The 26189-nt window shown below is 36.8% G+C and overlaps 1 protein-coding gene across 4 annotated transcripts in view; it reads left to right on the forward strand.

Moving 5' to 3' along the window:
• The window catches only part of SASH1 (SAM and SH3 domain containing 1), a 192099-nt gene that overhangs the window by 80129 nt on the left and 85781 nt on the right, over positions 1-26189 (forward strand). For 3 of the 4 annotated variants that reach the window (XM_063443324.1, XM_063443325.1, XM_063443327.1), the window contains exons 5-8: positions 10519-10559; positions 14271-14354; positions 19967-20079; positions 21408-21509. In XM_063443324.1, the coding sequence (XP_063299394.1) occupies positions 10519-10559; positions 14271-14354; positions 19967-20079; positions 21408-21509 (340 nt within the window). The remainder of the gene's footprint in view (positions 1-10518; positions 10560-14270; positions 14355-19966; positions 20080-21407; positions 21510-26189) is intronic. The other variant, XM_063443328.1, reaches the window with a different exon arrangement.

Below are 26189 nucleotides of genomic sequence, written 5' to 3' on the forward strand. Positions count from 1 at the left end.
CTCCTATTTTATTTTCTCTTGTCTGCCTCTTTCAGAATCTGTTCTTCTTTACATCATTTATTTATTTATTATAAAATATTTTACCAGGATGGATACATTGACATATCTCTCGTTTTCAAATATGTCCTGATATATATTACAAAATATACAATATACAAGATATATATATATATATATATATATATATATATATATACATACAAACATATAAAAATGTATAAATATATTCAACCATGACAGGTGCATTCTGTGTTGAGGTATATTGGCATAGATCTCTTAAAACATATGATCGAAACCAGGTTAGCGGACGATCATCAATGCCTGAGTTTTTAAGTTTTTGCAAAATAATGCCATGGTGTACTCTGTCAAAGGCCTTGGCAAAATCAAGGAAAATAGCTCCAGTTAAGTCTTGTTGTTCCATGCCAATTTGGATGTCATTGCAAACTTTTAAGAGGGCAGTCGAAGTTGAGTGATTTGGACGAAAGTCTGATTAATCAATGGTCAGAAAATTTGATTGTTGATAATATTCACATTGTTGTGTGTGGACGCATTTTCCCAAGATTTTTGACAATACCGGGAGCAATGATATCGGGCCATAGTTACATACCAAAGTATTGTCACCACTTTTATAGATAGGTACAACTTTGCAGTCTTCCAAAGTTTGGGTTTGGGTAATACACCAGGTATTCATTGATAAGGGTAGTGGCAGGTTTAGCAATTGCTGGAGCACTGAGCTTCAGCAACATTGCTGGGATTTAATCTGGTCCACACTGGTTTTTCATTTTTAAATTATTAAGATGTTTATTAACGACACTAACAGGTCTAAAATTGAATTTCTCTATAAGAGGATTTTGAAGATTTGGCAGGGCCTGATCTTTGTTTGTGGTCTGAAAATGAGTGTCATTCATTATCTTAGCAACCAGGGTGGTAGCACATCCAACAAAGTAATTATTAAAGGCATTTGCTACATCTACGGGGTATTGAAGTGTTTGGTTGTCCATTTTGACAGGGATGCTATTTATGATTTTCAAAAAGTTTATTGGGTTTAATATGTTATTGTTTAAATGTTCACTGAAATATTGGGCCTTTGCCACTTTTGTTTGTTTTGTGCATGCATTTCTCCATTGTCAATAGGCACATTGATCATTCATGGAGCCAATACGCTTGAACGTTGACCACAGTGATTCTCTAAACTGGTAAATTTAAATGAGGTCAGCTGTAAGTTATTCTCACTTTACTCAAAGGGGCATGAAAATTCCAAACACGCAAGAGCTCGGACTGAAAAAATGCTGTTGCTGAGTTTAGATCTGGGATCAGACTTTGCCAATCTTTCTGATCTATTTCTCTTTAAAACATAAGGCACTACTTTGTCTTGTGTATTTTCCCTACACTTTACAATCTTGACAAAGGGTGGAGCTAAAAGGGACAATCCACAGCCCAAATACAAAATAAATAAAAATCACTGGGGATATATCTAAAAAGAGCTTGCAAAAGCTGCAGTTCTCTTGTCTGATCCTCCCCTTCTAACTCCGCCCACACTTTATGTGACTGTTAAATCACAGACTTCCCAATGCAGATCAATGAGATGTATTTGCAGGGCAGGTTCTCCAGGCAATTGCTACCTCTTGAGTTTAACTCCACTGAACTAACCAAACAATTAAGTTGTTTTCTTGAAAGCCAGGTTAATTTGTAAAAGCGTCAATTTCTGTTGAAATGTGCACAGTTTGCAAAATAAAAAAATTATGACACTCTCTTCACACATAAAGCATTTCAACAAGCCATGTCCCTTTAAGACAAAGCTTGACTATTTTAAATAAACACCTTATGAGTAGGAGGAAGGTAAGTTTGAGGCAACAAAGCCACTTTAAATTTGAATTGTGGAGGGTATTAGAAGGAAATACCCAATTTTTCATCAAATCACTTGTAAATGATTTTTTGAAAAAAGTAGTAGTGGTTATGGTCCTTAGAATGTCCCTTTACCCATGCAAAAATGTGAATTTTGCATCTAAGATTAGGTATGGAGATTATGTAGTTAACATTATTTTCAAACCTAAAGTTTCAGTGGATATTGTTCAGTGAAAAAAGCTTGACAACAACTCACAATTTAGTGAATAACCCTCTTACTAGGAGTGTGGACTGCAGAGGGTTAACAGAGCAGCTTTGATTGCACAGCTATAATTTCTTGGCCAATATCTTTTTATATAGCATGGACAATTTTTGACTGAGGCTTGTGGTTCATTATAATGTTTTTTAATTGGGTAATCTCATATAGTAAAATTTATGATAATTCACTGTTGCATGAAGGAGGAAAGAGGAGAGCTGTGAAGAGTTGTTTATTACTTGGCTCTGTAATTTTCAGTTTGTGCCAAGCTGAGCCTACAATGCCAATATACTGCCTGAGCTAAACTCTCATTACAACTGTTTGACAGCAGAGTGAAGGAAATGGTGCCCCTGGCAAAACAGACACTGCTATATAGTCATCAAGCACAGCATTTCATTTTAATTAAAGGACAATTATACCCCAGAAATAAGTTGGGTTTAATTACCAAACAAATATGTAGTCTTTCATGACACAATTTTTTATGATTTATTTTTCTTATTACAATCTTCTATAAACTGTGTTAGCCACTCGTTTTTATGTCAAACTTTGTGACTCTGTTATCTGAAACACTATCATTCGCATCATTTAGATTAATGTATTTATAACATTTTACACATATTGTGTAAAAGTAATATAAAGATATTTTAAATATGGATTAAAAACACTGACTGCAAGGAAAGATTTTATTATACTAATGCAAAAACTATATAATTTCGCTACTTTGGCACAATTTCTACTTTCCAGGGCTAAATGTTTACATGTCAATGGCTTCATATGTATTATGTATGTATATCACTCTAGAATGTAAGCTAGTTTGAGCAGGGCCCTCAACACCCTCTGTTCCTGTGCTTCCAACTCGCCCTGTTACAAATACTTGTCTGCTCTGAGGAATTAGTTGGAGCATTATAAATAATAATACTATATATAATAGCAATTGGCATGTGAAAATTTGTATATATTACTGTTGTGCAAATAATAGATAATCGTATCCTGTAATGCCTCTTTTATTAGATTAACAGAATTTTGGAATGACAAGCATTTGGGAAATCCTTCATTGTTTACGGCTAATGCCAGAAATGCATTACAAGACACTACAATATCAATGCTTTAACCTTATAAACACTAGCATCATTTTGCTTTAATCTAACCGAAATCTACCCTGCAATAGTATATATTTTTGAGGTGCTGCAAGGTATTTCCCTTGGAACATTTATAACATTTAATTCAATTCTCACCAAAATCTGCTGTAAAATACAGTTGCCAAGAGTTCTTTCTTTTGTATTATGGAGAACTTTTCCTTTCGCGATCTTTAGTTCCCTTTAAGTTGTGATACTGGGATTTAATATACTTTTAATGTCCTGGCAAATCCAAGTCTACAACAACTCTGAATTCTCAACACAAATCAAAAGGTCTTCATAAATGTCCAAACCCCAATTTCTGCCTCTGGGCTGGTGGGACCTCTATTATCATTGTTACATTACATTTTAGTTGTGTCTGTACATACAGGATAATTGCTAATCTCTTTCATCTTGAATTTTTTGCAATAAATATTAATACATTTTACTTTTTTTTTTTTATCTGACCTCCCTATGAGAGCAGATAAAAAAATACTTGTTGGAGAGCATCTCCTTACTGCAAAATATAGAACTTCTATCTCTCTATCACCCATCGATCAAAAATTTCAATTGGAGTTTTGAAAAACCAAGGTACTGCAATGCATGTTCCTTTAAATACTACACAGATAATATCAATACACAAAATATGCTTTTCTGTCAGTGATATTTAAAACCAAGTGAAGTTCATATTTGTGGTTGTGCAGTCGTCAGCTGTTTTAGATGGTCTTCCTGCTTTGCAAATTACATGTGGTCTACTTCAATTTCATAGATTGCTAGTAATTGTACAGTGTGGAGTATGATGGAGCCAAATGATTCGTTTCCCCATTTAATGTATTGGAAAAATGCAAATGATATTTTATTTTTATTTTTTTATTTTGTTTTGAAAGCCCCAACTTATTCTGCAGCACTATAAAAGGTGTAAACATGTTTTATACAGAGGAATACATTGTTAGCAAGACCCTTTTAAAACAATTTATAATCTAAAGTCAGAGGCAGTGAGGACTCGCTAACCCAAATATTCTGTTTATATGCTTATGTACATCCTATTTTTCTAAAGGATAATTTATGACATAGGTTGATAAATCTCCGTGTTCCACTGACACAAAAATCCCTGTCAGTGACTTGCATGTAAAGCTGCCCTTAATCAAACATACAAAGCCCCTGTGATGTGCTTCGTTTACATGAGTTAAAAAAAAAACTGGGCTGCCTCTGTGCTGGCTTCAGTGAAACACGGCAGTGTTTGCATCTACTGAGAAAGTTTTGACCTGCCTCGAGAACCGTCTCCATGGAAACGTAATAGAGAGACAATTGAATGAGACCTATTTTGCTATCCATCCTTTTCTCACATGGATGCCAACAAGGTCAAAACTTTGCAGCCTTAACGTTCCTTTCAGCTTCATGCTAATGCGATAAGCAAATTAAGGGACTATTTGTCTTAAAATGCCAGCCCCCATTTAGATAAATGAACATTCATTCTTCCTGTAGTGTATATAGTAGCGCTGCGCTTTCACACTAATTATGTGAATGAGTCCTCTTTAACTTAGTTGCTTGATGGAGCCAATTCCTTCATATTGAGCTTTCATTCTCTAGATTTTAGTTTATGATTAAAAATCTCTGTGTACATCAAATAAAGTAGGTGTAATTAAAGATATTAGATATTGAACAAAGTTTGAATTTATAGCTCTGAAACTTTGTTTTGCCTTCAGCTAATATGTTAAAACAGCATTTAAAGGTACATGTTGGGTTTTGATGATATTTTATTGTTTACTAGTATTTGGTAACTGTTCTATGTGTTGTTTCAAAAAGTTATATTCTATGGGAGATATTAAGTGGTAGACAGTCTTCTTTTGCTATATCTGTATTTAGTTATGCCAGGTGTAGTGATGAAATTTATTCTTGCCACCGTGAAAAACTCTGCATTCTGCCTTATGTAGATTGCGGATGCAACATAAATACAAGAATGATTTACTTAATTATAGTTAACAAAGTATGTTTACTATATTTACCGGTGCTATCTATTTCAATAATGAAATGCAATCTTAAACTCCTGAGAGTGTTTCAAGACCTGGGTAGCATAGTTCCGTATCTTAACAATGGTTGATTTAGGACACTGAAGGATGTGAACCCAGTGACAGCATATCATATGGATGTATACTTACATTGCATTTAAACCAAGTTTTTGCTATTGTGTTCATCTTATAGATTGTGTTTTGTTTTTTCTTCCACGCATGCTAATACTGTTGCATTCAGTGCACTCATATTGAACACAATGAGTTCCTGTGTAGTTTTATTGCAACAGCATAAATTATTTATATTGGGTTAAAATTCTAGAATCAATGTATGTTTTGCCTCTCTCAGGGAGTAAGAGGAAAATAATTGAAAGCCAGGCAGCAGGATCTGTATCTGTCTTGTTATTCACTACACTCCAAGTTAGCAAATTGCCTAACAAAGGGTGAAACTTGCCTTAAGCTCCACCCTTTGTCAAGATTGCCAAGTGTAGGAAAAATACATAAGACAAAGTAGTTCCTGCTATGTCTTATGGTTTAAAGAGAAATAAATCAGAAATGAAGAAAAGGAGACCAGATCATGAAAAGGGAAGATAAAAGGAAACAAAAAGACAAAGGTAAGTTTGATGTGACAGAGTCACTTTACGGCCTTGCAATCTCTTCCAAACTTTACCTGGCAAGAAGAAGACTTGTTTCCAAGACAAATACTTTTATGCACAACTTATTCATTGAAATCCAGCTTGTAATCACAATGTTGCTAGTACAGTATATGTATTTACAGTTTATCATTGACCTGTCTGTAGAATTCTAAATGTTAAGTAATCTACTATTTTCCATAAACACAGACATCTGGTACATGCCTAAACTTGATGGGAGGTGGGTGCCACTGTTTGATAAAAAAAAATCCAGAAGGAAACCAGAACATCCCAGGCTAGACCAACGGAGACCACATTTTGTTGATGGTGGGCATCATATCGTGGACTGAAGCTATCTATGAGTTAATTGTCACCATTCTTCACCTGAATGCCACACAATGAGAATTCCAGTGGTTTAAGCCAAATGCGGCTGTGCTTCATGGTGCAGTGAGAGTTATCTTGTCATATAACCTCCGTGAGTGACTGAGAAACACAATTATAGGCCTGGACAATAAAAAATAACAGGAATACGGGGGCAGGGCCTGACAGTCATGGAGGAAAGTCGCATCTCCAGCGAGGTCCTCCACTGTCCTAACAAAACAGGGAATCAATCAGCAAAATCTGCTCGTATCGAGACTAAACCTGCAACGTTCATGCCTACAGACCTACCTGTCAAGTTTCAAGGTGGTCGGGGAGCCGCAGAGAGCTTTTCAACACCCATGATGCAGACGCGGCCTGGAGCTTGCTGGGCGTCAAGGGGTGCACACAGGAAGCTGCTTGCCGGCAGGAGCCCCGTTTCTCCTAACTCCCCGTAACTCTGTCTGCTCCCCACACAAATAGCTTGAGTCCCATTGGCTGACATTAGCTTACCTACTAAACCTATACTCCCTATCTAATTTAGCAATCTACTTAAAGCCTCCTGGGGAAAGCATGCCATTAATTCTCTGTTGAGATAATCTTATTATTATTTAAAAGCATGCTGACATTATTTCATTTTATCTTTAGCTACAGACATGTCGGGTTACCCACTCTGATCTTCTTACGGATCATACACACCCAACATGTTTACACTCAAGAGTCCTCTCGTGTCATAATTTTAAAAATGTGCAGTCCCTTCACTTGCCATATCACTGTTTCAAACTACATGACAATATACTGCTTGTTAATGCTGTTGTGGCAATATAAGCTTGCTTGTAATTTTCTTTGCACACAAAAATAAAGAATTGTTAAAAAAGTTCTCTGAAAGACCCATCTCAATAAATTATGTATTTGTCTCCAGTATTGGGAAACCACTGGATCGGTCCACCACATAAAACTTGCATGTACTAAACAAGATGGTGTTTGTTAAACCATATGTACATCTAGTACACATCACTTATAAAATTTATGTTTTTGGCCTAAGAACTTCTAAAATAAGGGCATAAAACTCTTGTAGCTGACATCCATCACACTTACTTTTCCTAAAGAGATAGTAATGCACAAATTGAGGTTAGCTAGTTCATGTGAAGTAAAACATATTTACCCAAACAATCAAAGAACAATTAGTTGGTTATTGGTTTAAATATGTAATATGTTATTGAAAAAAATAGTAGTACCAAGCATTCATTGTTGCTAGGGCAATCAAACAAAGATAAAGTAAAATTTTTGGGGACTTTATCCAACTTAAAGATATGTTAGAAATACTCTGTGTGATTTTATGTCAGGCAGTTTCATTTTCCAATCATATTGTTTCTATAAGAAGTTATGCACTTGTGAATCATTTTTACTGTGTACATGAGAACCTGTCTTCAGATTTTAAAAATCGATTTCTTGCGCTTCTTAGTATTCTGGTAAACCAGGAGCAACTCAAAGAGAACCACTTGACCTGGGAAATATGACAATGTTAATGGCTGGAGAAGTAAAACTTCCGCAGTTTCATAACACTAGAAATATACTTTGGCTCTTCATCTGTACTCGCAGGCAAGCAGGTTTCAATGTTAGGCATTCGCAGTGTGTGAATATATAAGCTGATATAAATGAGAGATTTCCATTACAGAAGGCTAGGGGACTTTTCCTTTAATCGCATTTATGGAAAACCTGCTAATGAAATTGTATGTCAATAAACAGCAAACCCTAAAGCTATCTAGCAGAGTGACAGAATTTGGCTGCTTGTCAGACACCGCTGTGTTTCTTGCCAAGTGTCACTGTATCATTATTAGGGAATTGCAATCAGCATATAAATAACCTTCATTTTAATGTAATTGCTGCCCTGAAACAGATCCCAAGGGCCATACTGAAAAATTGAATGGCTGATTGTTTGTTTTAAACAAATTGTATCTCACCTTCCTGACATTTCACTTAGATTTGCTACAAACAAAAAATTATATATATTTTATATGACATCACAAGAGTTCTTGTTTTTTCTTTCTATCTGACTTTCTTATACAGACACATATAGATACAATCATTTTTCTATATTGAGAATAGATAAAAGGATAAACAATATCATCCAAGTATTATGTGTGAATAAAATCTACATTTCAGTCTATATTCCAATAATTAGTGTGGCATTTCAATTCAGCCCCTACATAAATAAAAGTGCCTGTTTGAGAGTTCATGTAACTTTTTATTTGTTTGGTACCCTGTGACCCATGATACAACTAGCCTTCAAGATGTCATTGGACTGCACTAGAACAGAGAATGCCTTTCATATGGTGCATACGGTCACAGAGTGCCTGTTTTGGGGGAACAGTCTAAAAATAATTGTACTCGTTATATTAGTTTTAGACAAAAAGCACTGCTATTCTTTTCAAGGACAGATACAATTTGTATCAATGTGAACACCAAGTGCTTTAGTCTAATCCCTTATCTCTGAAGTAGCAATACATTGAATACAAGGTCATTTTGTCCTAAGTGTGTTTTTAAAATGTGTCTTTGTTTATTAGTAAATGTAGATATTCTAAAGGAAAGTTAAACAAAATATCTGAACAATATGAAATTGGTTTACTAAATGTCAACTTGGGCTGTTGAGAAATTACCTGATTTAAATGGGGATAGCTGCATTCTATACATTCTATACCATTTAAATCAGCATTTTCCCACCTTGACCATCAAGTTGTTCTTGGACTCCAAAATAATGTTATCTGTGGGCTATAGCTGGCAGGCCAAGGCTGAACAACAATGCTTAAATCCACTGAAGAGATATGGTCATGTTTGGAGCAATCCTTTAAGATAGTATGTATTGGTTATCTGAAAACACAGTAGACAATATCAATTTAAAGGGACTCTATAGTCATTAATACAATCACAATTAATACAATCACGCCCCTGCAGTCTCACTGCTCAATTCAATTATCTGCCATTTAGGAGTTCAAATTGCTTTGTTTATGCAGCCTATTCACTCCTTACATTGCCTTTCTAAACACTTCCTGTAAAGAGTCATCTAATGTTTACACTTCCTTTATTGCAAATTCTTTTTAAATAAAAATTTCTTATAACCTGCTCTGTTAATAGCTTGCTATAACCCGCAGGAGCCTCCTGTATGTGATTACAGTTCAATTTAGAGAACAGGAGATAAAAGATTTTAAGGTAAGTTACATCTGATTGAAAATAAAACGATATTGTTTTCATGCAAGCTGTGCCAATCACAGCCATGAGAGGTGTGGCTAGGGCTGCATAAACAGAAACAAAAATTATTTAGCTATAAAATGGCAGAGAATTGAGCAGTGAAACTTCAGAGGCATGATCTATACACCAAAACTGCTTTATAATGTTAAAGTTGTACTGGTGACTATTGTGTCCTTTTAAATTAAAATTGCCTACTTTCTTTTCAGATAACCAATACTTCCTATCTTAAAGGATTACTCCAAACACCATGATCATACAGTTCATACTTAATACCAGTATCTAGAAGATATTTTTTTGGATATATTATACATTAGAGGATGGAGTAAGGGTGGCATCATGACATTCAATGGACATTTATTGAATGCATTTTTTATAGTGACTGCTAATACTTCTACCAAAATGTAGTCAGAGGCAATGCTAGGTGCTCCAGTTTTGTGCATACCAGAACATTTTTATTTCATCTGTATAAAACAGTGAATCTAAGGACCGATTTTAAAATGACGTTAATGACTTACTTCTGAACAGAAGGGTAAGATGCACTTCAAATCAATCGGCAGCTTGGTTTTCAGTGTTCACATAAAATGTACTTATTCAGTGATTATTAAAAAGGATATATTTCATGATTAATATATATTGAGAAGTGATCATCGTTAAGTGATATTAATTTGCAATGGGTAACAATTGATGCTCCTTGTTTTTGTTTTATTTAAATGATCTATTAAAGCAGTGACTCCCTTTCCTTCCAATATTATGTTAAATAAAACGGTATGCTTTGTTATTTTTGTGGCACATGATGAATCAAAAAAATATTATGTAGGCTTTAATCATGTAAATGTGCTTTTGGTGTGAATTTAAATCTACATATGCATTTCTTTGGTGCCCTCTGCTGTTGGCTAAAGGCACATGCATACTTGATTTAGAACTTTACAAGCTGCTATATGGCATTGTACAAGGCCAAAATAACTTATTGATGCTATTTGGAAAGGTAAAGTAAAATGTTACATCTTCTGACATGGCTAGGTAATGAATCTCTGTTTCTTTTTTTCTTTTTTCAGGCTTTCTCTTCATAAATCAAGCTCAGAAGAAGGCTCAGTAGGTCAGTATTCTTACTGTGAATGTTTTGTGCTATGTAATGGTCAAAATCATTCTGACATAAAGCTGGCTTTTTGTTACAGGCTGCAAAATACAACCCCTATAAAACCACATTGCATGCATATTTATGTGTGTTTTTTGTTATAGTTTTTTTTACATACAAGTTTCTAATTTATATTGCTACAAAATCAGAAATATAATGAACTACATTAAATAACGTTTTATAGCACTCTTTGCTTCAGAGATTAGCATGTGCAAATTTTCTTTATATTTTTTGCAATGTAAAAAAAGGCAGGTAACTTAAAGGGACATGCTGAGCACCACAACAACATATGCTAATTGCATAATTTCTGGTTAAAGGAAGATCCCTGTCTCTGTCTCCTGGCACACAGTAGCTTATACTTAATGTGCTCTGCGACAATTGCTACATCTACAAGCTAGCCCCTTTGATCTCAGACATCAGAGGAGAATGACTTCATCCCCTACCTGTAAAAAATTTAGTAAGGCATACATTTAACTCCTCACTTCCTCTAACTGGCTCTGTGAGAGAACTGAAGCAACTGTAAATCAGCTAACAGGCTGATAACGACCTCGGTATGGTTGCAATCAACATATCCATCAGCCTCATTTATCTGACCTGATGTATGTATATGACTGGCTTAGATCATCTTGATTGATTATCTCAGCTAGCGAGACTGAGCCAGCTGTGGTGAGACCAGCACAACATAGGAAAACAGGTCAGTAAAAACACCTTTCACATGATCAGAGGGGGTACAGCCACTGAAACACACACACACTCACTCACTTACAGACAAACACACTCACTGATAAACACACACAAACTCACAAACACACATACACACTGACAGACACTCACTGATAGACAGACACACTCACTGACAGAAAGACAGATATACACACTTACACACAGACACACACTGTCTAACAGCCACACATTCTCTCACACATTCACACATTTTTATTTAATTCCACCCAGTTTCGATACCTTTGGGTTACTGGAGTGGATCCTTTCCCCGGGTTCCAGTGTGACTCATGGGCGTAGGAACCCAAAAAAATCTGGGGGGGATAGCATTTTTACTCGCCGGGTATATTCTTATTCCGTAAACTAGGAGTTGTTTATCCCATTGTACAGCGCTACGGAATTTGCAGTCGCTATATAAATGATTAAATAATAACATTAAAGGGTCACTACAAGGAAGGGGTTTTACTTACCCGAATACAGCAACGGGATCCTCCTGATTAGAACCACCCCTACCCTTCCCATGAATATTAGAACCACCCCTACCCCTTCCATGCACAAAAGAACCCCACCTACCCCTTCCATGCATATTACTACCCCCTAACCACTTCCATGCATATTAGTACCCCTAACCCCTTCCATGCATATTAGAACCCACCCTACTTCTTCCATTCATATTAGTACTCCCCTAACCGCTTCCAATAATTTTTCTACCTCCCCCCTCCTCCCATACATATTAGTAGCCCCCCTAAACCCTTCCAATTATTTTTCTACCTACCCCTCTCCCCCTATCCTTATTAGTAGCCCCCATAACCCTTTCCAATTATTTTTCTGCCATGTTAACTAACGCCAGTGCTGGAGTGCCACCGTGTTTACATTAAAAGGCCTGCAGGGACAGGCTATAGACACCAGAACCACTACATTAAGCTGCAGTGCTTCTGGGGACTATAGTGTTTCTTTAATGTGAGGTAAATTAGAGATTAGTCCCACGAATAATATGCTAGATTGCCTACTTACAACCAGATGAGGATGATGATGGGCTCTAGCTGCAGTCTGGCTCCACTGGTCTGGTGTAGAACAGGCTCTCTGGAGGCTGTTTGTAACTGGTCCCAAAAATCAATGTTCTGTGAGAACGGGAAGCAGCTCCATTTTTGGGGGGCCCTTTACACAGCTCAAGGTCTGGGTCCCAGGGTCCACCTTCACGTTCCACCAATGAGTTTGTTCACAGGGGGTGGAGTGTGTAGGGGATGTCCTGATATATGTGTAAGGAATGCATTGTGTGTTTCTGTGTGTGTAAGGATTGCATGATTGTGTGATTGTGTGTGTGTGTGTGATGGATGTCAATCTCTCTCCCTCGTCACTCACTTTCTCCCCCTCCCTCGTCACTCTCTCTCCCCCTCCCTTGTCACTCTTTCTCCCCCTCTCTCCCCCCTCCCTGTTTCTTTCTCCCCCCCTCCCTCCCTGTTTCTTCCCCCCCTCCCTGTTTCTTTCTCCCCCCCTCCCTCCCTGTTTCTTTATCCCCCCTCCCTCCCTGTTTCTTTATCCCCCCTCCCACCCTGTTCCTTTATCCCCCCTCCCTGTTCCTTTATCCCCCCTCCCTGTTTCTTTACTCCCTCCTCCCTCCCTGTTTCTTTATCCCCCTCCCTCCCTGTTTCTTTATCCCCCCTCCCTGTTTCTTTATCCCCCTCCCTGTTTCTTTATCCCCCCCTCCCTGTTTCTTTATCCCCCCTCCCCTCCCTGTTTCTTTATCCCCCCTCCCCTCCCTGTTTCTTTATCCCCCCTCCCTCCCTGTTTCTTTATCCCCCTCCCTCCCTGTTTCTTTATCCCCCCCTCCCTGTTTCTTTATCCCCCCTCCTTCCCTCTTTCTTTATCCCCCCTCCCTCCCTGTTTCTTTATCCCCCCTCCCTGATTCTTTCTTCCCCCCCTCCCCTCCCTCCCTGTTTCTTTCTTCCCCCCTCCCCTACCTGTGTTGTAGCGTGGCCGAGCTCTGTACTGTCCGCGGGTACAGAGAGCTTTTGTTTCCTGTACCCGGCGGACTAAGAGAAAGTGCACACTCAGTGTTCACTTCCTTTTAGTCCGGCCGGGTACAGGAGACAGATGCTCCCTGTACCGGCGGACTATACCGCGCTCGGCCACGCTACATTGAGGGAGTGACAGGAGGGAGCGCTGAGCGCTTCCCTCCTGTCAGCCCCTCTCCTCTGGCTGTGCCCGGGCGGTGCGCCCTCATGGACGCACCAGCCCGGGCAAAGCTGCAGCCGCCTGAGGCTCTCTGCAGAGCGCTCGGGCGGCTGCAGCAAAAGGGGGGCCGGCGGAGCTGGGGGGGATTTCCCCATTACCTGTCCCCCCCGCATTATTTGCTGGGGGGGATGCGTCCCCCCCATCCCCCCGGTTCCTACGCCCATGGTGTGACTGCTATGATCCTGTAATCTTCAATCTCTTTTTGGCCTGCTCCTTCACATGCCATTTAGTAATTCCTGGGCTGGAGTGATGTCATATTTCCGCTCCCAGCAACACTGTAGTGCGCGCGAGGTAGCAGAGAAAGAAGAACATGAAGAGTACAGCTCTCGCCTCCAATCCTCACAGCCATCAGCCGCCCGGCTATGAGGGCCCTCAGGACAGACAAAAACATGGCGACCTGACACCTGGAATTTGTCGAGCTCTGTGTTAACAACATTTATACATGTAGAATAAAGAGAAAAACATTAATCTGTGAGACAATACAGTTAATAATCAAGTTTTGGTGGTAATTTAGTTTAGGTTTTAAATGACTGAATAATAGTTATAATTAGGGACTATAGTGAAATAATTTGAAAAAAACACATCAGAAATGCTGTCGCTCAGTTGGATTTAGAACAAATGATATTTATTTTTAATTAGTGGTACATTTTTCTTAATGCATTTTTGTGAGATTTGATATTTGTAATAATCATTAACATTCACGATTATTTATTATAGGAAAAATTGACTGGAAAAAGAAAAACAAATATTTTTGGCAAAATTTCCGCAAGAGTCAGAAAGGAATGAGGCAGACTGCTAGAGGTAAGGGTTACACATGATTTTATTTCTTTGTATCACAATGTCTATATATTTTAAAAAATGTGCTGGTTAAAACCGAGAAGCCGAGATTAGAGGTGCACTCCATGAAAATTTGTAGTTAAAATATGAAAAAAATAAATATATTTTTAACTGGTACCTTACCTTCTATTAGAATGGCATTTGCAAGTTTTCTCAATTTTGGTCTTAAAGAAACTCAATAGTTCAAGATGACCTAATCTGTTAAAAATAAATGTAATTCCCTTACATTTACATGGCTCTTCATAAGGTGGTTACCAAGTTCATCAAGTGCAAGTATTTAAAGGAATTGTGCCTTTATTATTTTCAAAAAGAAATGCAATTTTCTATCCTCTGTGTGTGTGTCGTTTTGCAATGCATACATATAAGTAAACACATTTTTCAGTGCATTTGTTGGCTGCCCCTCAGTGGCAGTGACCGTCTTTAATTCCTCTTTGATCAGATAAATAGTGCTCTGAACCCCACATCACAGACACCTCACATCTCGCAAACACAATCTGAGCTGGTTTCAGCTTTCACTGCGCATGGTCTTTAGTCATATATCTTTTAAACATGGCCAAAGAAAACTTGCATTGTTATTTAGTAAAGTGAGAATTCAAAGTTAATTATAAATTTAAGGCTAGAGTAGCCAAACTGAAAGCACAGCTGGCTTAGATGACTTAGTTTAGCTATTTGGACCTTAAATTTTTAATTCAGTTGGAATTCTAAATTTACTGAATAATGTAAATGTGCAAAATGTGTTTTAAAGGGACACTATAGGCACCCAGACCATTTCATCTCATCTCACTTATCCATGCAATGTTAAACACTGCAGTTTTAGAGAAAATTTACATTGCAGGGTTAAGACAGCCTCTAATGGCTGTCTACCAGATAGAAACTAGACACGCTTCCTGCATTTTCACAGAGTTTTACTCAGTGAAACAACGTTGGATGCCCTCACGCTGTGCATTGATTCAATGCTTTAAAATAGGGGAAAGTATAATCCGCATTATGTTCCCTTATAGGCCCTTATAGGCGTGACATTGCGGAAGGAGGAGACGCCTTTCAACACTGAGGAGGGGGACTGCAGAGTCAGAGGGAAACTATAGTTTTTGATTAGTCAAAATAGCATTTCCGGCATACTTTGAACTAATGAATTCTAAAAATTTAGAATTTTCTGAATTTATAAAAGAATGTTAAGTCAGATGATTCTGATTTGGTTTAGTTTTTTCTGACAATTCGTTTAAAACTAATTTTTGCACATGCCTAGACTGAATAATACTGTTAATGATGACTGTGCACACTCAGCAAGGCTAAGCCAGGAAAGCCTTTTATTTTAAATTATAATAAAAATTATATCAGTTTTCCTTTAAAATTGCAATAGACATTTGAAATCCCGAGTAAACCCTGAATATTGCTTCTTGAATACACACAATGTGAGGCTATCATATATATCATACAATACGGCCTGCGTTGAACATACTTTGCCAATAGGGAGTATTCATTTTAATTCTGAAAATATAAATAAGCATTAAAGGAAAAGAAGTATATGGCTATAGCTTATTTGTAAGTCATGTTGATATGTTTACATGTAATGTTCATGTGTTGCTTTACGAAGGAACAAATTTACACTGAAAAGAGGACTCAAATTTGTAAAATGCCAAATATAAGAAGTATTATCCATCTATTCACTTTAGCTATAAAATGGCATAAAGGATCTGTTTTTGACTTGTTTCACTTACACTGGGTTATTCTAAAACCCAGTCTCGCTTGGTGATGCAATAAAAAAAGACAAAGCGGTTCTTTATTTTGTCCAGTGTCATAAGAGGCCCGCAGTCTACAGTAGTGCACATGCATACAATAAAGGAATGTTGTCTCACATTCAAACTGCGTCTTGTTTTGTCATTCAGCATGGCTAGCCAAATTCCAGACCTCTAACACTTGGCTTCAATCTCAAATTAATCTGACATCCAGTGATTGGATAAGGTTTATAAGGGTTGTGGTCCACATGCCTCTAGAAGAGAGCATGGTTCCTAAAACTTTTACTCTTAGCTACCCTAATTATACACACAGCATTGTCTTGTTTACCCATTCAACAATTTGAAAATTAGCTCAGAGATCAGTTCTTTCGAGTGTAATATGATTGACAATAAATATATCTTGCAAAACTCATTAATTAGACTCCTCGTAGTAACAAAGCTACTAGTGGTGTGATAAATGTTGGGTGCATGATCTTACAAATGAGACCCAATAAAATGACATGGAAGACCATTTTTGGTTTTTGAACCAGGAATTAAAATCCACTGAGTTTGATGAATGATATTGATATATAACTAGCATGTAAGCTCATTGAGCAGGGCCCTCAACCCCTCTGTTTCTGTGTGTCAAACTTGTCTGGTTACAACTACATGTTTTTTAGTCCACCCATTGTAAAGCACTATGGAATTTGTTGGTGCTATATAAATATAATAATAATAACAATATGCCATATATATTCTACTTCTGTCAGCCCCGTTTACCACCCTCTATCCTTTTCTGTTTAGTTGCTCCTATGTTTGTCATTGCTTTTTCCTAGCGATTCTTTCCAAGAAGTGGAATGTGGAGCCAGAGATTGCTAGCAAATAATATATTTACATTGCATATAACCATCTCTTCTCCAGCAGAGGGAAGCAACTCGCCTCGAACATTTTCACTAACTTAAATTATTTCCGTTATTATTTTTATTCCACAGAGTTCCAGTGTTTCACACAGCAGTACTATGCACTTTTAGGAACACTATAGCAGGGATTGATTTTTTTAGAGCCGATACCGATAATCTGTGAACTTTCAGGCCGACAGCCGATAACTTACCAATATTCTGTAAATTTACCATTTTGAAAAAATAAACTCTTCCCACACAAATCTACTGTTAACTGAATATATTTATTATTTATTTTTTTGCAAATCTTTTTTTTTAATAAGGTAAATGCACAAAATATACATGCCTGTCAGAATGTTTTATGTTTTCAAGAATATATGTGTGTGTGTAGTGGATGCAGTGACAGTATTTGTGTAGTGTGTGTATATAGTGAATGCAGTGTGTGTTTGTGTAGATAATAAATGCAGAGTGTATGTTTGTGTAGTGTGTGTATAGTGAATTCAGTCAGTGTCTATGTAGTGTGTGTATAATGAATGCAGAGTGTGTGTTTGTGTAGTGTGTGTATAGTGAATGCAGTGTGTGTGTGTAGTGTGTGTAAAGGGAAGTGAATGAAGTGAGTGTTTGTGTAGGTATGTAATGTGTGTAAAATGGGGTGGGGGTATATGATGTGTGTAAAATGGGGCGGGGCTACGCTCTGACGACTGCGGCACTTGCGTGTTTTAGACAGGGGAGCTGAAGGGAGCTGCTGGGAAGGTAAGTAAGAGTGTGCTGTGGACCCCGAGGACCGCTGGGCTCATAACAACCGTCTCGGTTGTCATGCCCTGATGGCGGCCTTGGTCTCAATTATCTGCATCTTTATGAGCCGATACCGATATTCGTGAAAATTCAGAACATCATCCAATAATCGGTCGATCCCTACACCATGGCATTAGGAAAACAAAACTATATTCCTAACGCTATAGTAAGCCCCTGGCCCTAGCTTTAGCCCCCTACCCACGAGCATGAAAGGGGTAAATACAACTTTTTTCCCTCACTCTAATTCCAATGCAGAGGTCCCAGCGATGGCACATTTTGCGAGCATTAGACCTTTTACATAGGAAAGCATTAAATCAATGCTTTCCATTGGGGATTTCGATGATGCTGGGTATCCTCATGCAAAGGTTGAGGACGTCCAACGTTGTTTTATACGGAGTTAAACTCTATCAGAAGCCAGGGAGTGTAGACGTAACCCTGCAATATAAGCATTGCAGTTTCAGAGAAACTACAATGTTCAAGAGGACAGGGGCACTTGAAGGGTTAAGTGGACAGGGGCACTTCACCCAGCCCACTTCATTGAGAGGGTGCTTACTAGTGTCCCTTTAAAATATATTTGCAGAGATCAGCAGTACAATCAAATTTGAGATGGTTGAGGCACTTTACTTATTATCTTATACGTCTGCATAATTTTTATTTAGGGTAAATATCCCTCCATCTTGGTCAAATTAAAAAAATGTGGCATGAAATTTCTAGTGGCTGGCCTGCATGATGTCACTGTAATCAAAATGTTTCAATTTCTACAATTTGCGGACATACTGTTGAAACTGATCTTTTAATTCATCATTTGGCTTTAAAAGTCCAATAAATAGACAGTTGATTTAGCTTCTAATTTACCACATTAATTGCAGTAGGACACTGCAGAGTACTAACATTGTCTAAAACTGCAAATGCTTTATTGCATGTATATGTTGTCTCCATTATGATGTAAACTTCCCCTGTGCCCACGGGGCTGGTCTATGTACACGAACACCCTCTGTGCTATTTGTCTTGATTGTACATGATGTTTCCATATGTACACATTCAACTGTGAGATTGCCATAAATTACACAAGCACATGCCATGCTCTATTTTATACGGAAACATTCAGGGCTGTTTTTAATGTTTTTGTTAAATTTTAATGACTAACTAATTGCTAAAATGGCTATTGCTAATGTTAGTGAGTAGCGGCTTCTTCTAAAGTGGAAAATCTTACCAATTGCACCTAGTTATTACTGACTGACAAATGACTTAATGTCTCCGTAACAACAGAAGGCCAATAAACTCAACTTAGCTACTTGTTTACATCTTACATGTTAAATTATACCACCGGTTGTTACTTCATCAAAATTAAAACATCCCACAGTTAGGTTTATAAAGAGACAACAACCACAAACTCTCACCTCCATGCTATAGAAAATATATGTGTTATGAATATATTATTGTGTTCAAACATTAAAGCACTGCTCGAAACATCTCAACCCTTCATAAAAAAAAAAAAAAAAACTATTCAAAAAAAATCTGATTGTGCCATTTCAATGAGCAATTCAGTTAAGCTGGGCCAACAGAGCAATTATATAGATATATACCTAGCATAATAACACTGTACACATTTTGTGTACAAATTTCTGAATAATAGAAACGCCAATTTTAAAGTATACATTACACAGACCTCTCCTACATCATCCTCACTGAGGGCAATCCCTGGTGAAATGGCATGCACAAGGGGAGCCTTTTCTTCTGTCCAATGTAGACAGTGTCTGTAGGGTCAGACTTTAGCAGCGACGGCCCTTTAAATTTAGACCTTGATGTTGGAAAGTGGGTATTTTTAGGCTGCAATATCCACTGGCTGTTTTTCTATGTTACAATGCTTTTGTTTACAGGATTGCACAGATTGGGTTGCTAGCTAGAAGGACACGACCAGACACGATTACAAATTCAGCAGCTCTAGGTTACATTAAAACCAGAGTGACTTATATATTAAACTCTGAATTGTAATGAGTTGAAAACTGATTGGCCAGATTGAGGCTAGAATAGTCAAGCTGTGACTAGCCTAGTTGAAGATTTTTTTTTTTTTAGTGAAGAAACTCTAGAATGCTTGTTTTGTAGGCCTGATATTTGGGAAATATACATCATGTTAATAGCCTTCTTCTTCTATCTCTTTTTAAAGGTGAAGATGTTGGATACTTGGCCAGCGAGATTACAATGAGTGATGAAGAACGGATTCAACTGATGATGATGGTGAAAGAGAAAATGATTACCATAGAAGAAGCTCTTGCCAGGGTAGGGGTTTAACTTTCTAACTTTATGTTTTTATTGGTCCATTACGGGTCACAACAGTTATATTTATTGGTTGTCTCTCATCAAGCTTTTATAATTTGTAGACACTGTTTATCATCGCAGACTGGATTCACTAAAATAGTAAATGGCTAATCTTGGTCTGCAGATACTTGTGAATTATTATTTCCCTGGTAACTTCCATTTGTGACATGTACTTCAAGCTGGAGGATCTGTCACCTTTTGAGTTGGTGTCACTTTAGTTATAACTCATCTCAGCAAGCAGTGTTTACAGAGTCGATGTGTGCAATGGAGGTAAATGTAAAACAAACTTACCTTCTAGTATCCTTTGAGCAATGTAGTGCACATGCCAACATTCGCAAACTGTTTACAGTACATCATGGGATACCAGGTGAATTACATTGTATGCCTGTTTGGGCCCTTTTAGTTGTTCAATAGGGGTTTGCAAGGTTATCAGAAGTGGCATTTCATATGTCACAAACATTGATTTTTATTTATAAAATATATCTATTACCCTAAAGCCATTCATTCACCCATTTTTTTTTTTCCTTTTCTGTTCTTTTATAAGCTGTATTTTGAAACCATACTTAACATTGATCTATTGCATGCAGAAAAAGTTTTAATCATGTCAACGCAATGTGGTTGTATGTTTAACAACAACTGGAGAGTTCAATTGTCTACCAGGCATCTATACATTGACCAGTTTTTTTAAAGTAACAGAAAGTTGCGCCCATCCATTCTGTTTGACACATGGTCCTATCAGTACGCCAGACGGTGAATAACTGAACCAGTAAGAGTAATTAGCTTGGTCTGCCTGCCTGCGCCAGGTTATTTATTTATTTATTTATTTTTTGTTTTATAACAAACGTTGTGATGCTTATTTTTCCCTTTTCAGACATGTTTGTATGTCGCAACTAAATGTATGTATATATCAAATGGTAAACAACACTACATATACATATCATAAGAAAAACAAAGTTTAACATTCCAATTGATTCAATAAAAAGCAAAGCAACAATGGCAAAAACGTCGACAACCACCCACCATTACAGGAAGGCTGAATTGTTTCTTGGCTCCATTGATACATACAATCTTGCTTTTGCTTTTGCCAGTCTCTGACAACATACAATTTCTTTCCTATGCAAACATTCTGCTGGAACATTTGCAACTACAGCTCCCACCATGCTTTTTAACCCCATATAACTTTATATATTGACCTAACTAGCACTTCTGAAATAGTCTTCCAGCATGTAGCTAGAACCAAAATTGATCGATATGACATAGTATTATGCAATTTATGTTCATCTTTTCAGCTGAAAGAGTATGAGTCACAGAATAAGACACCAGGTCCCCAGGACTCAGCAGATTGGGCTGACGGATCATATCCAGCCTGTGACGAGTCTTCCAATTGTAATGTGAGTCTTTTTTCAATATCTGTTGATAACCTTAATGAATCTTTTTTATATTGGGTCAAGTCAACAAAAGATTTTCATTTAGTGTTTTTATATTTATTCATATGTATTGTATATGCGCGTGTGTTGTGTGTGTGTGTGTGTGTGTGTATATTAATACACTCTGTGGACTGTGCATCATAGGAAAATAATGCAACTGAGGGTTCTGGAGACATCATGATAGAGCAGATTAAAAGTTCAGTGGTTAATAAATATCTACAGACAATTAGAATTATCTGGAGATAACATAATTATGTACTATTTATATTGTACATATTTTATACTATTTGGGTTAGGGTTAGTGCATTGTTAAGGTAGCGTAGGGTTTGATAGTGGTTGAGTACTGTATTTTAATGTTTTGGTTAATGCTTAATGATTTTGGAGTGGTTAATATGTAGTGTAGGGGTTAATGTTTATACCAATGTAGTGCTGGGGTTAATTTGTAGTAGTAATGATTAGAAGAAGCTCTTGCCAGGATAGGGGGTTTAGCTTTCTACCTTAAGTGTTATGGTAATGTAGGGATTTATGTGTGTTAAAGTAGTGTAAGGGTTAAGGGGAGAACTTTACTGGAAGGGCTGCACTGAGACATAGTGCTATCTGAGATAAGTGGACTTACAGTTCTGCCTGAGATTAAAGGGAGTTACAGTTCTGAGTGGCAGGGATTTTGGCTGCTGTCATTAAAATGTCAGGAAGTGCTTCTTGGAGGTGTAACACCCCTAACCTGCATGAAAGTTAATTACAAAGAACAATTGCATGTATGATGGCACCAGTCAGAAACATGATCTGCCATTAAAATATAGATACACATACACACATCATTTCAGTACTTATATTTATCTATAAAGACACTAAATACATACCTGGAAACTGAACAGAGTCTGGCGGCAGCAGTTCACCAATCGTGGCAAGCAATTTAGCTCTCTCCACCCAAGTGATGAGATCTGGGTGATACACACATACATCCATGTACAGTTTCAGCTTCTAGGTATGGCTAATGTATTATGTTATTAAGATAGAATATATATATTGTAATTTGTAACATTGTAAAATGAGCACTTCTTTTATGAAATGCACAATGTCTTTCTCTTCAGTGTGCCAGTGCACACTATGAATAAACAATTGGATTTCAAGATTTCAAGGCATGCTGCATGACTTTTAGATTTTACTAAAAAAACTCATTTTTCTTTTCTGAGAACCATCCATGAATCTTTCTTCGCTTACGCTTCTGGCATTATGGCATTCTCTAATAATTTGAAGTCCCCACCCAAGCACCAGTACCTCATGATGTTAGTAACTGCCCCCCTATTATGTTCCTATGCCTTGCTGTTTTGCACAATAAGTTGCTTCTAACAGAAGAAAATCTGTACTTCATGCTTCAGAGGAAGTATACTAGCTGGGAAAATAGCTGCACTCCGACTCACAATTCACTACCTATTCATTTATCAATGCAGATTTATTCCGTGTATTACCTTTTCGTCAAATTTAATTGGAGAATTTAGAATTACAATGTACATGTTTGACACACTAATTGCAGTATGCAATTAAGAACCTTAGAGTGTGAAATACTTTAAGCATTAATTAATATTTACCATTTATTAATTTTTATTGTTCCCCTGCTGTTTTTTTATATGCAAACTTTTAGAATTTTTTAAAGATAATACAAAGAATTTTGTATTTCTAATCATCAGTATACAAATATAATTTGCAAATATGGTAAAAAAAAAATGAGCCGAAGCATAATAACATTAGGGAGTGTGATATGAATTATTTTGATGATGTGTGTGATACTATTGTTGATACAAGAGTTATAAATTAACTGAAATGAAAGTTGCTTTATGCTTTTAAACTTACACTTTATTTTATCTACTAATTGTTGGTACTGTAATTCGGCTCCAGTGCAAGGTGTCCCACCATACTTGCGTGTTGTCTGTGATATACTTTATATATGCTTTTGGTTTTCTGTAAATACATTACTACAGTGAAAAAGATGAAAATGCTTGATAGTTGCATACTTTTGCAGAATTTAAATCTACTTATATTTTGACAAAAAAGAATGTATTTGCAAATAAACTTAGCACTCATTATAAGACATGGTTCATCCAAAAAAAATAAAATGTTTGTGTCAATTCAGGAAATCTTCCATGTGGCATTTTCGGTTGGAGGAATTTCATCCATGCAATTATTTCTGAAACATTACAGCATTCGTACAAACCAAAAGCGACGTGAAAATTGGCCAATCGGTGTATTGCAAAATATAAATAATATGTATAAATTAGCAGTACACTGATAGGCACAGTTTTGCGCTATTTCATTCAAAGATCAAAAGGGAAGAAGTAACCAATAGAAGAAAAAAGTGGAGGAACAGTTAAAATCTATATTTCTATATTATATATTTATCAAATATGTAATATACAGTTTTACATATATATATTTTTTTAAAGTGCATCGATTGGTCACTTCTCATTTGGTGTGTGCATAAAATCAACATTCATCTCCTGCATTTTCCATTTTTGTTTCATGCAAACAAATGCAATATAGCCTTTTGGAGTTCCGGATTTCAGACAAACCACTGATCGCCCAAAATTCAAATGAATCGTGATTCGATACATGATATTTATACTTATTAAACATACACACCAAACTGTGTGTCTATACACAGTGCTTTTTATTTATTTATTTATTTTTATAAATAGAAAGGCACAGAAAGAAGTCTCAGAATCTTTGCATGATATCCATGTCATATTTTGATATTTTAAACTCATTTACCCGTCAGCTATTGTGAGATATTGTAAGATATAGTAGACTTCAGCCATCTGTTCTGGACCACGCTTAACTCTATGACTTATCTCCATTTTCAGACTTCACAGTAGCACTGGGGCCATACAGGCTTGCATAGTCTTCGAGAGCACGTTAAAAACAAATTATGCCAAGACATTCTATGCAGCACTCACCACAAGAGTCTGCATGTAGAAAAATGTATTTCCATAAAAATATATTTATTTTTTATTTTTTTCTCTTTATACACAGCATTTAATTTTGGATCCAAGTGACAGTGTGTGAGGCAATTCATGCTTCTAGCCCTTAACCATAAGCAAAAGTCACAAATATGAACCATCGACTTATTGATTCACCATTATAACTTGTGCTCATGATTTAGTACATCTACATCAAGTGTCAAACCTTGTAACTTCACTGCCTCTCTGAATTTTGTGCTGTTAAAGGAATTTCTAAAGCTAAATAAAATATATTTTCCACATTTGCCTGGAGAGCACTGTTTAGGACATCTGTCCAAAATGTATACTGATATAGTGGGATAAATCATCATATATTTTGGTAACAAGCACATAATTTTTGCATTATTTCTTTATAATATAAAGTAATATAGGACATGTAACCTGAGTAATAGGTTGGTTATAATCCTCTTTTTTAAATTTTGCATCGGGTCTGCTAAATGCTGGGCACTCAGGCCAGTAATACTGTGGTGTTGTAGTTACAGTATGTTGCTAAGAAACCAGCTGACATTTTGTCAAGACTTCATTTGAACAGAGCACTACCTCATTCCCGAGTCTTAGTCAAAAGTCACAAGTCCAGACAGCAAAGCTCAGGAAGTCAAAGCTGCCAGGAAAATAAGGGAGATTTAATTGTGATGACCACAGCTTGCTGATAGCTAAGCTTCCCACATTGAAACCTGCCGTTTTAAGGGCAGAAGCGTATTTGTCAAGCGTATTTGTATTTGTCTGCCCCTGATATTATGCTTGGAATCTACTGTCACATCACATGGTTTGCATGATAGCATCGCAAATAGGAAGGTAACTCACCGTTTGTGGCCATTAACCACCCTATATCTTAGTCTAACATAACATTTATATGGTGATTACCCAATAATGCTATTACCAACTGATATATATCAATGTACATCTGAAATACTGCAAAGCAGCCATGTTGGATCAGACTCTAATGTTATCTGAGCAACTGCTGCTCAAAATTATGAATCACTCCATGAGAAACAGCAGTGTTGAAGATTCTACTGCAGGTATAGGCAAACTTCGGTACTCCAGATGTTTTGGACTACACCTCCCACAATGCTTTGCCAGCATTATGGGTGTAAGAGCATTATGGAGGATGTAGTCCACAGCATCTGGAATGACAAAGGTTGCCTACCCCTGTTCTACTGGTTTGGAATATTTTTCACAAGAATGAAAAAAAAGGATTGGAAACAGACACACCAGATGCACTTAAAAAAGAATAATAATAATAAAAAAATATATATATATTTATACATTTCATTAATTAGCCTTATATGTTTATTTGAGTCTACCTAGCTATTTTAGATGCAGACCATGTCCCCACTTTTGTTACTGATCCTGAGACATTATTTCTGACTAATCACAGTAACTTTGTATTAAACCATTGGGTTTTTAGGTTGTTATTTTTTTTTATCTCAAATCTCACAGGACGTATAGACATTGATTGATTTTACTTGGTGGCTTACCAAAGATTACTCTTTTGTTCATTGTAAACTGGAACACTCCCAGAAATGCACTCCACCCAATCTAGCATAATAATAATAATAATAATAATAATAATAATAATAATATTTTGTAACTATTTTCACACACCATCTTCATCTTATTGAGATGCTCT

The sequence above is a fragment of the Pelobates fuscus genome, chromosome 2 (genome assembly GCF_036172605.1).
Source record: "Pelobates fuscus isolate aPelFus1 chromosome 2, aPelFus1.pri, whole genome shotgun sequence".
Taxonomy (NCBI): Eukaryota; Metazoa; Chordata; class Amphibia; order Anura; family Pelobatidae; genus Pelobates; species Pelobates fuscus.